Raw genomic sequence first — 12,574 nt, forward strand, 5'->3', positions numbered from 1 at the left:
GGACCTATACTATTCAGTCTATACATCAATGACCTACCAGATGTATGCACAGATATAGATTTACAGATGTATGCGGATGACACAGTGGTATATACATCAGGTAAGACCTGTACTCTAGTTGCTGAGAAGTTAAATGCTCAATTAGACAAAATAGCATCTTGGCTGGAGTCATCCTGTTTAACCCTAAACACTAAAAAGACTAACTCTGTCTGCTTCTCCATAAAAAAGCTACCTCAAACAAACCTGAATATAAAAATTAATGAGGAGGTCATTGAACAAGTACCTGAAGTCAAATATTTGGGCATAATCATAGACTATCAGCTGAATTTTAAAAGTCACATTAAGAAGATGTGTAAAACCCTGAAGGCAAACCTAGGCTGTTTTAAGATTATAAGACACTGCTTAACTCTTAGCTGTGCTTTTACTTTTATGAATGCAATGATTCTGTCACACATATCTTATGGCTTAACCACATGGTCCCAGGCACACCAGTCATCAATCAAGACCATTGAGTGTCTTTATAACCGCACCTTGAAAGTTCTAGACAAGAAGAGTATACGATATCATCATTGCCAAATTTTAACCAAATACAATATTTTAAGTTTTACCAATTTTATTTTGTTACACACAGTCAAACTGGTTTTTAAATGCTTGCATAACTCTGCTCCCCAATTGCTCTGCAAGGCAATTACAAGACTGCAAAGTGGTACCAGATCTACCACCCGAGCAGTGTCAAAAGGCAACTGTTGTGTTCCATTCCGTAGAACATCTTTTGCCCAGACTGCCTTTTCAATAAAAGGACCACAACTATGGAACTCTTTACCGGACACTTTGAAAAGTATACCTGCACTTGTCACTTTCAAAAAACAAACAAAATTATGGCTAGTTGAGCAACAATCGTGTTCCCATGTTTAGTTTTTACTCATTTTTACTAATTGGTTTTTATCTAGTCTGCACTTTGTCTGTGTTATTATTATTATTATTGGCTTTTATCTAGTTTGCACTTTGTCTGTGTTATTACTATTATCATTATTATCAACTCACTCTATTTTTTATTTTCCTATTTTAATGATGTTGGATCTGTGTTGTTGTTGTTGTTGTTGTTGTTGTTGGGGACAAGTGTTGTAAATTAGCTTTGGCTACAAACACTGTGATGCATGCATCGGATAACTGTTTCAGATGTCTATGTTTTTGTATCTGTCCCTATTTCAAATAAACCTCTATAATAATAATAGAGGCCGAAATTATTGGGTTTGCTCCACTGGGGGGTGGGGCTCTCTCCATATACTGTATGAGTGAAGATTAATCACATCCGGGTTAACATCCGACGCAGTAAACGCCGGAAAGGAAAGGCAAGGCAAGGCAAGCTGGTTTTTTTTTTTTTACGCACTGAAATCGCTGTACAGACAGACAACTCGTACATAAGTGTTGCAAAAGTCACGTGTAAAAAGAAAGCTAATGAAGAGTTCCTGCTTCACACAATTTAAATACGCATACGGACATTTTTCTTTATTAAAACAAAAGATTTGTTGGGTGATAAAGGATTATTCGTCAGTGCAGTTCCTAAACATATTGAACTATCATGTGCTCGAGACGTCATTCTACACGACAAAACAGATAGAAACCTGGAAAAACATGGAGGTCTACAACTTATTTGTCGGTGGCTGGGTCAAGGAAATTGGTATCAAGACCCTATCGGGTAAGGTTTAAGATCTTTCGCCTTTCTTGATAACCTCTCGAGGAACTCTGAAGAAACGTTTATCCTTTTTGCGATTCAAACAGTTCGTACAGCCAAAAACAACGCAAGCATAGGGCATTTTTCTTCGAGAAAGGATAAATGGTGCCTAGTACCTATTGAGAACAGAGGCGTATTTAATGGCCATATGTGACGTAATCCCCCGGGAGGAGCTGGACGAAGTGGCTGGGGAGAGGGAAGTCTGGGCTTCCCTGCTTAGGCTGCTGCCCCCGCGACCCGACCTCGGATAAGCGGAAGAAGATAGATGGATGGATGGATGTTACGCAATTTTGAATCCAAGCAGTTAGCCCTGTTATCATATCAAAATTTGCATCTTTTGTGATACATGCAGTAGTGGATTCAACAAAACTAAAAAAAACCCCACAATACACTCTCTTCTTCAGCTAAAATATCTTTAATATTTACAATATGCCTTAATTAGCCCTTGTTATGATTTCCCAGGTCTGGCAGCACGGGTTGCCTCTGACATGACAGGCCGGGGCTGGCGCCATTTATGGAGGCGGATGCAGGCCGGCTGGTGTCCCGACGTTGACCGTGATGTTGGTGTAGAGGGGTAGGCGTTCCCAGGAGATGACCTCATACATGTCTTCGTTCAAGCCGTCCCTCTTCCAATTCTCAAGTGCATTGACCAGATATTTGGATCTTGAAAAACAAACAAACCTCAAGGTCAATATGAAAAAAATTTCAAAAATGAAAGCACTTTCATAAAGAGGAACTGTATTTTTTATTTTATTTTGCCTATCTTTCACAATCATTATGAGAGACAAGACGACGGATGTATTTCTTTTTGATGCATTCTTAATTTGTAAATAAATGTCAGTAAAAGTCACCTTACAAAGGAGCCAATGGGAGGTCCTCCTTCCCGCCCTTAAAGCCCTCTAAAAAAACATCCAAAAAGCGCCAACAATATTCCATTTACATTTCGTGACCTAAATTTTAAGCAAGTATTAGCAATATTGTTATTATGAGCGCAAACGCAGTCGAACTATGTTTAGCGGCCCATTGCCACTGAGAGCTAACAGCAGGTTGCTGCTAGGGTTGTACGGTATACTGGTACTAATAAAGTACCACGATACTATCCATCCATCCATCCATTTTCTACCGTTTGTCCCTTTCGGGTCGCGGTGGGGGGGGGTGGGGGGGGGTGCTGGAGCCTTGGCATGGTGTGTTTTGGCATGGTGTGTCTTGGACTTGGTCTTGGCATGGTGTGTCTTGGCATGGGGGGTCTTGGACTTGGTCTTGGCATGGTGTGTCTTGGCATGGGGGGTCTTGGACTTGGTCTTGGCATGGTGTGTCTTGGTCTTGGCATGGTGTGTCTTGGTTTTGGCGTGGAGCTGCGACTGGCGGCACTGGGCGTCGTGGAGCTGCGACTGGCGTCACTGGGCGTCGTGGAGCTGCGACTGGCGGCACTGGGCGTCGTGGAGCTGCGACTGGCGGCACTTGGCGTCGTGGAGCTGCGACTGGCAGCACTTGGCGGCGTGGAGCAGGTAGCGGAACTTGGCGTGGAGCTGGGCGTGGAGCAGGTGGAGGTGGCCTAGCTGGAGGTTGCGGCTTGGCAGGCCGAAAGACCGGTGGTGGTGACCGAACCGGAGGTTGCGGCTTAGCAGGCCGAAAGACTGGTGGTGGTGGTCGTGCTGGAGGCTGTGGCTTGGCGTGACGAAATACTGGTGGTGGTGGTGGTCGTGCTGGAAGCTGTGGCTTGGCGTGACGAAAAGCGACCCCACCTGAACAGTCCCCAGCCCTAGCCCCCCCCTCAAGGAGCGGATCCCAGACGCGCTCCCTGCGGTCTGGAACCGTCTTTTGGGGTGGGTGGAGGGAGGTCAGGAGAGGGCAGAATCTTCCCCTCCAAACTGTCCAAAAAGTCTTTCTTCCTGGGATTGAGTGGGTGAAAAAAAATAATTGTGTGACTTGGGCGTGGCTTGAGTTCTGGGGGGCGGGGCATGAAAACTGGGTGACTGTGACTGACAGGATCTAATTTGTAAAAACATGTCCTGATAATGTCTTACCATGTTTTTAAAGTCTTTTGCTGTAGGTGAGTGATCACAAGAAAAAGAGTTCAGAGAAAAAAAATCTTGAGCTGTGATGTCATCAGGGTGACGCCGGGCTGCCTGTGGCTTGCTTCCGCCCGGAGGGGGAGGAGCTTGCGGGAGTGACGTGTCCTCTCTGCTTGCGGAAGCCCTCCCTGACGTCCTCCGTCGGGAGTGGCGCCTCCGGGACTGCGGTGACGCAGCGCAGTCCTCGGACCAAATGGAGTCTCTGTACTCCATGGAGGAGTAGCGCAGCGATTCCTCCTCCATGGCGCGGAGGACCTCCCTCGCTGCCTCGTCAAAACCGTCCAACTTTCGTTTGGAGAAACTGTTATGCTGGCGTCCTACTGTCACGACTGGGTTCTTGGGTTTTGTTTCTCCAGAAGGCAACGGAAAGTTGGCGCGAGCCAGACGTGAGTTTGAATACATGATTTATTATTTTTTTAACACTAATTAACTACAAACAAAAAGGAAGCAAACAAATGGCGCGCACAAAGGCGGAAATACAAACTTGACTAAGAAACAAAAGACATGCACATGGGCACAAAAACTATGAACAATAAAACAAAAACACTAACTGTGGCATAAATGAACAAAACTTACTTGGTAAAGAACTGTGACACGACATGAAGCAGAGTGACGAAATAGTGTGAGGACGCCAGGACGAACAACAGAAACAGACAGATTTAAATAGTGACGTGATCAGTGAAAACAGGTGCGTGACTCGAAACGTGAAACAGGTGCGTGACAAGACAGGTGAAAACTAATGGGTGACCATGGAAACCAAACCAAACAAGGAAGTGCAACCAGGAACTAAAAAGAGTCCAAAAAACAAACACATGGCCAAAACAAAAACATGAACAGACATGACGCATGACCAAAACAAAAACATGAACAGACATGACAGTTTTGTTTCTCCCGTTTTGGACCCCTTCCCTTGTCATAATAAAGAACTGCTTCTGAAATCCTGCGCCTGTGTTCAGAGTTCAATTCTGGTCGTGATACTTTCATCTGCGGCGGTGACTACAGAGCCGAGGCGCATGATGTTGAGTGAGTCAAAACGCACACACAAACTGCATACAAGTAATAACATTTTGGAGCGGAAGAATGGCAAAAAAATACAATTCTACTGGTTAATAAAGAGGGTGGTGATACTCAATATGAAGGTATGTGGGCTTCAAAACTAACAATAAAGGTGACACTTTAAACAAGGAAGCGCTGCGCTTCAAGCGTTACTTTAAAGCGCTCCTCGCCAAATGTGGCGATTAGTATTACCACCTTTGCTTCAAACTTAGGTAAACATCTAAATAATGAACATTCAGATCTGCACAAGGAGTTAGAAACACCTGTCCTGCTGTTCGCTCCGTTGCAGACTGTCAAGGAGCACAGGGCAGACGTTCCCTTCAGGGTTGATGTTTTCGTCGGTGGTAGCACCCTTCACTTTACAATGGGTCTGCTAAGCTCTGCTTTCCGGTCAGAATTCGAGGCCGCCAATTTGTGACATTCTGGTTGCTTAATAATTAATTTTGCAGGACACAACAGGGCCTGTTCGTTTTTCTACTATGCAGTGCAAGTACTACCTCTCCCTCTCTTTACTCTCCCACTCACTCACTGACGTCAGTCAGACAACACGTTGACATTCTCGCAAACACACATGCACTACTCTCATAAGTTAACCAGCTCCCCTGCTGTGCACATGTATATACATAACATGTAGATACATAACATACACTACCGTTCAAAAGTTTGGGGTAACCCAAACAATTTTGTGGAATAGCCTTCATTTCTAAGAACAAGAATAGACTGTCAAGTTTCAGATGAAAGTTCTCTTTTTCTGGCCATTTTGAGCGTTTAATTGACCCCACAAATGTGATGCTCCAGAAACTCAATCTGCTCAAAGGAAGGTCAGCTTTGTCGCTTCTGTAACGAGCTAAACTGTTTTCAGATGTGTGAACATGATTGCACAAGGGTTTTCTAATAATCAATTAGCCTTCTGAGCCAATGAGCAAACACATTGTACCATTAGAACACTGGAGTGATAGTTGCTGGAAATGGGCCTCTATACACCTATGTAGATATTGCACCAAAAACCAGACATTTGCAGCTAGAATAGTCATTTACCACATTAGCAATGTATAGAGTGTATTTCTTTAAAGTTAAGACTAGTTTAAAGTTATCTACATTGAAAAGTACAGTGCTTTTCCTTCAAAAATAAGGACATTTCAATGTGACCCCAAACTTTTGAACGGTAGTGTATGTATCTACATGTTTGGCATCAAGCTGCTAGGCTTGATGCCAAATATTAGGTGGAAGTAAGACCGCCCATCTAACGTCAACTAGTGCAAGTAAAATTACGGAATTTTGTAACAAATTCTTACAGTTTGTGTTTTATCTTTAACAAATGTGTGTTTTACCTGCTACATGGCTCATCTGTGTACATTTATCCATAGTTTTGTTTTTAGTACTACAGACCAGGATTGGCAACCATCCATCCATCCATTTTCTACCACTCATAAATCATTTAATATTATGTTAATAAAGCTTTTTTATTATATTGTTATCTAATTCTGTCAGGCTTGTCCCTGACAGTTTGGTTATGTTTTAGTTTTTCCTCTGTTTGTTTTATTTCCTGTCAGCGCTCTTATTTTGGTTCAGTTTCCTGCTTGTCTCCCTGAGCGCTGTTTCCCCTCAGCTGCGGCTGATTGGCACCTGGCCACACCTGGTGTCAATCAGCCGGCTGCTATTTAGACCTGTCTTGCCCTCCAGTGTAGGCTGGAGTATTGTCGTTGTCGTTGTAGCTGTAAGCTACTATCTGTAAGCTGTATCCTGTATCCTGTAGCTGTTTGCAGCTTGCTGTCTTTTTGTTCCTTGTTTCCTGTTTGCTGGTACCTGTTCCCTGTTTCCAGTTTCCTGTCTCCTAATTCCTGGTTTGTGTTTTACCTTTATTTTGGACATTAAATTATGTTTTCCTGCACCAAGCCTTCCGTCTCTGCATCTTGGGATTCGTCACCACCAAAACGTGACAAATTCTTGATTATGGAAAATTGTAAATTGTTCTTTGAGTGCAACAAGAAAAACACAATGTGTTTAATGCCTTTTAATTTATATTTTAACCTTCTAAAATTGTTATTTGAGTGCAGTAGGAAACATATGTTTATTGTATTGTAAGATTTTCTGTTAAATTTTTTTCGTAGTTCCCTTTATTTGGAAAAATATCGAAAAGTATCGATATACATTTTGGTACCGGTACCAAATTATTGGTATTGGGACAAGCCTAGTTGCTGCTATGTTAACATCATCGGATGGTGAGTTGCTTTCTTACCTCGGAGCTTGTGAAAGTTAATTCCAGATCATAAATATTGCCCCTCACCTTGATAGGAAACGTATGAAGACCTAATCTGACCAATTGGTCAACTTTGGCATCCAATTTGGACCCCAAAATGGTGAGAAAGACACGAAAAGAGGCTTGGTTTCACCCCCGTGAATGTCCTTGCGATGATTATGAGTCATTCCTTATTTAAACAGGAAAATAACAACGTCTTGACAGTTGCCATCCTAGTGAGAACAGCCTTTGTACAGTAAGTGATGTTTTATTATGTTTGTTGGCTCTTATTTAAATTAAAGTGCCGCTATATGCTTAAAATCAGCAAAATACGCAAATATTACATGCTATTATGAATGTGTTTGTTAATACATTACATATACAGCATGTATATAAAACCTTGAAGGAGATGTTTGGATGTTTTTTAGAGCGCTTTTAAGGTGGTATAGAGCGACTTCCACAGGCTCAGAGTTCCTCTTCATCTTGTTTTTGAGTTGCTTCTGTTACGACCGGGTCGCATCGTGGTGCGAGGTGTTCTCCCAAGGATGCAAACGGGCTCGGACACAGCTTGCAGGTAGGAAAATGATTTATTTTAGAACTAAATCAGACAAGAGAAAAACAAAAACGACTAGCATGGGAGCTAGTAAGCAAAATAATCTAGCATGAGAGCTAGCAGGAAGCAAAGTGGTCGTAACTTGTTGCATGAGAACAAACTAGGAAGCCAGGCAGAGTGCTGCCCGGGCAAAGACTAAATAGCCCTCTGATTAGCGCTCGGGCAACAGGTGCGCGTCCCGAAACGCTAACCAGAGGCAGGTGAGCAAAATATGCTGTCATGGCAACAGAAACGAACAAACACAAGGGGCTGAAAACACATGTGACTAGAAAACTTAAACAAACTATGATCCGGGCAGCGGATCCTAACAGTACCCCCCCCTAAAAGGACAGATTCCAGATGTCCCTTGAAAACAAAAAAACAACTGGAACCCAAAAAAAACAAGCAATAGTTCACGAGTCAAGGGCGGGCGGGGGGGTGAATTGGTGGTGGGTCGCCAGGCCACGTGTCCCCGAATCCACCGGGGAAGGGTCAGGTGGCGGCGGCGAATGGAACGCCGCCGCCGCTGGCGAGGCGGGCGAGGCGGGCGAGGCGGGCGACCACGGTAAGGCCACATTCGTGGCCGCCGAGAAGGTGGGCGTGAGTGGCGCCAGAATCTCAGCAGCCTCTGAGTCCTCGAGGGCTGCATGCGGGGACCTGCTTTCCGCTTGCGCCGCCGGACCACTCGAGGTCGCTGAGATGTCGCCGTGGGAGTCGCTGTCGTGGCAGCCGGAGTCGCTGTCGTGGCAGCAGGAGTCGCTGTCGTGGCAGCCGGAGTCGCTGTCGTGGCAGCCGGAGTCGCTGTCGTGGCAGCCGGAGTCGCTGTCGTGGCAGCCGGAGTCGCTGTCGTGGCAGCAGGAGTCGCTGTCGTGGCAGCAGGAGTCGCTGTCGTGGCAGCCGTAGTCGCTGTCGTGGCAGCCGGAGTCGCTGTCGTGGCAGCCGGAGTCGCTGTCGTGGCAGCCGGAGTCGCTGTCGTGGCAGCCGGAGTCGCTGTCGTGGCAGCCGGAGTCGCTGTCGTGGCAGCCGGAGTCGCTGTCGTGGCAGCGGGAGTCGCTGTCGTGGCAGCCGGAGTCGCTGTCGTGGCAGCGGGAGTCGCTGTCGTGGCAGCCGGAGTCGCTGTCGTGGCAGCCGGAGTCGCTGTCGTGGCAGCCGGAGTCGCTGTCGTGGCAGCCGGAGTCGCTGTCGTGGCAGCAGGAGTCGCTGTCGTGGCAGCAGGAGTCGCTGTCGTGGCAGCAGGAGTCGCTGGTGCGAGAACCAGTCGTGGTACAGGTGCTGGTGCGAGAACCAGCCGTGGTGCAGGTGCTGGTGCGAGAACCAGTCGTGGTGCAGGTACTGGTGCGAGAACCAGTCGTGGTGCAGGTACTGGTGCGAGAACCAGTCGTGGTGCAGGTACTGGTGCGAGAACCAGTCGTGGTGCAGGTACTGGTGCGAGAACCAGTCGTGGTGCAGGTACTGGTGCGAGAACCAGTCGTGGTGCAGGTACTGGTGCGAGAACCAGTCGTGGTGCAGGTACTGGTGCGGGAACCAGCCGAGGTGCAGGTACTGGAACCTGTGGTGGAGCTGGTGCTAGCCTTAGCCTTGGCGCTAGCTTAGGTGCAGGTGGCCTAGCTGGCGGTTGCGGCTTAGCAGGCCGTCGGACTGGTGGCGGTGGCCGAGCAGGAGGTTGCGGCTTAGCACGCCGTTGTGCCACCCCACTCGCACAGCTCCCAGTACTAGCCCCCCCCCTCAAAAAGCGGATCCCAGACGCGCTCCTTGCGGATTGGAACCGTCTTCAAGGGTGGGTGGTGGGAGGTCCGGGGGAGGGCTGAATCCTCTCCTCTAAATTGTCCAAAATGTCTTTTCTTACTCCCCACTTGAGACTGGGTGGGAGCACAGGGGGAAAAAATATGTGCAGTGGGCGGAGCAATAGTCACTGGGGGTGGAGCTAGAAAGTCAGGTGACCGGGACTGACTAGATTTACATTTCACAAAAATGTCCTGATAATGTCTTATCTTAGAATTCAAGTCCTTAGGAGGTGGCTGATAAAAAGGAGCAGAAGAATTTAAAAAAAATTCTTCGTCTCTGACGTCATCCACAGTGGGCGGGATGACGTCATCTGTGTGGGTCTCCAGCTGACTGACAGCCCAATCGGTGAAATGTTTGGCAAAGTGGTCGATAGGGTTGCCAAACATGTGAGGAGGGGAATCTTGGGCTGACTGTTGCTTACTGTGTACCGGTGGAGGAGTCTGTGGGAGTGGCGCGTCTTGGCAGCGAAGTGAAGACCTCTTTGGTGGCTTCCGTCTTCGCTGACGCGTCCGGTGGTGCGGAGGTGTGGCGATGTCCTCGGGCCAAACGGAGTGGATTGGGACCAACCTTCCGTTAGGACCCCATATCAGGTCCTGGCGCTCCGAAGGGGAATAGCGGAGAGTCTCCGCCTCCATTGCTCGCAACACCATCCACGCACCTTCGTCCATCTCCTCCGACGTGCTCGTTGCGGGAGAACTTCTTCTTGCTGGCTTCCTACTGTTACGACCGGGTCGCATCGTGGTGCGAGGTGTTCTCCCAAGGATGCAAACGGGCTCGGACACAGCTTGCAGGTAGGAAAATGATTTATTTTAGAACTAAATCAGACAAGAGAAAAACAAAAACGACTAGCATGGGAGCTAGTAAGCAAAATAATCTAGCATGAGAGCTAGCAGGAAGCAAAGTGGTCGTAACTTGTTGCATGAGAACAAACTAGGAAGCCAGGCAGAGTGCTGCCCGGGCAAAGACTAAATAGCCCTCTGATTAGCGCTCGGGCAACAGGTGCGCGTCCCGAAACGCTAACCAGAGGCAGGTGAGCAAAATATGCTGTCATGGCAACAGAAACGAACAAACACAAGGGGCTGAAAACACATGTGACTAGAAAACTTAAACAAACTATGATCCGGGCAGCGGATCCTAACAGCTTCCAAATGAAGCACCGGCTATGTGCCTGGATGCCGAAGAAGAAACTATGGACCTTGACCCCATCGGTTTGGTTGGATGAGCTCAAGAAAGGTTTTTCCATGAGTGAGGTCATCGGCTGGAGTTTCATTGGTGGCGACATAGCGCCATGTTGACGCTTCCACCAGCTCTTGAATTCCCGCAACACTTGTTCCGGCGAAAACCTTTATCGGCATTAGTCTATTTTCAGGCATGTTAAGACTGTGGTTGAATCAGTCTACAATATGATCTGCTGAGGCGAGAATGACAGTTCGGTCATACTGGCTTTAGCTAAGTGTGCGTCAGATAGAGCTTCACATAAGTCAAAGCGTGGCAATTGTTTGTGGGGGAAAACACGTGATCTGGCCATCACAAATGCCACATGAATATTGCCATTGTTGTCTCGCGTACGCAGATATTCCACTGCCCCATAGGCTCTCTCAGAAGCATCACAAAAGATATGTGCTTGTTGGCAAGCTGGTATATAACACTTGGGTATTTCTAGTTGTGTGGGGTACACCACAACTACAAATACCTTGAAGTGCTAACAGAGCTGATGAATATGGTTTGGGATTGTACATATAAGCTTGTGATAACTTGTAGGCACTTGGCAGCTTTCAATGGTCCAACAGCACTTAAACTGCTCTGTAAGGTGGGCATGTGAATTTAGCAGATTATCCAGAGCCATTTTGAGCAGTGCAAAGTTTGACTCTTTTCCAGATGTGAATTAAGGCAAGGTAGCCTTGAAAGTCCATATGAATTAGCTATGAGGAAATCCATTACGTGCTGTCCTGGAGCCTTTTGGCAGTGCTGTGAGTTTGCAAGACTGCATTTTGCATCATTGGCTGTTGTAGTGGCTAAACTGTGGCAGGGGCTGTAGCAGGAGGAGCTATGGTATCAAAAGCAGGCTGTGGCTGATACCTCAGAAATGCGGTGATAGAAGGCTGATGATCTTGAGGAGCATACTGGACTTGGGGTAAATGCGGACTGGTTGAGACGGTGGGATTAACTGTTGTGGCTGGAAGAGCTGGTGGTGGACCATTTGCTGCTGGACTAGTGAGTCGAGATTCAAGTTCACCTTGGTGGAGCTCCCTTTAGATCAGCTGGGAACCGAAGGTTAAACTCACATTCGCTAAGTGGCCGAGTTAGTACAGAACTATTTGTATCCTCCTTCAGGAAGGATGTACTTCGAGCAGCTTTCTCCGATTCCTATAAATGTGAAAATTGTGCAAGATGGCACCGTATGAACATAAGACAAAACTGCACCTATTGTCCATATAGATAAAAAAGTAATATAGATTATTTTTATTAATATTGAAATGATGATTATTAATCACATTTATTCATTATGTTAGGTAAAACAGTGTTGGGGTGGGGTGTGAACGCAATGCAATCATTGAATTTGTAATGTCTAATAAAAAGGCTATAGATAAACGTTCTCCATATATTTAAAGACAAATATTGGATACCATACCATTATCAACATGACAGTTTGGACTTTAGGTTTCCTTTGTCTCTGCTATGATTTCCTGTTTGGGATTCTTATTTTGTATTTTCAACTCTTTTTGGCAGGGCAGCACGGTGGTAGAGGGGTTAGTGCGTCTGCCTCACAATACAAAGGTCCTGGGTTCGATCCTGCGCCCGGGATCTTTCTGTGTGGAGATTGCATGTTCTCCCCGTGACTGCGTAGGTTCCCTCTGGGTATTCCGGCTTCCTCCCACCTCCGAAAACATGCACCTGGGGATAGGTTGTTTGGCAACACTAAAATTGGCCCTAGTGTGTGAATGTGAGTGTGAATGTTGTCTGTCTATCTGTGTTGGCCCTGTGATGAGGCGGCGACTTATCCAGGGTGTACCCCGCCTTCCGCCCGAATGCAGCTGAGATAGGCTCCAGCGCCCCCCGCGACCCTGAACGGGACAAGCGGTAGAAAATGG

General features: G+C 46.7%; 1 protein-coding gene across 1 annotated transcript in view; it reads right to left on the reverse strand.

The window, feature by feature from the left end:
• Positions 1-2,153: 2,153 nt before the first annotated feature.
• LOC133651572 (beta-1,4-galactosyltransferase 3-like) overlaps positions 2,154-12,574 on the reverse strand; it is a 33,006-nt gene continuing 22,585 nt past the window's right edge. Inside the window, exon 7 of the mRNA XM_062049553.1 lies at positions 2,154-2,398. Coding sequence (XP_061905537.1) covers positions 2,248-2,398 — 151 coding nt within the window. The 3' untranslated portion in view covers positions 2,154-2,247. The remainder of the gene's footprint in view (positions 2,399-12,574) is intronic.

This window comes from Entelurus aequoreus, linkage group LG06 (assembly GCF_033978785.1).
Source record: "Entelurus aequoreus isolate RoL-2023_Sb linkage group LG06, RoL_Eaeq_v1.1, whole genome shotgun sequence".
Lineage (NCBI taxonomy): Eukaryota > Metazoa > Chordata > Actinopteri > Syngnathiformes > Syngnathidae > Entelurus > Entelurus aequoreus.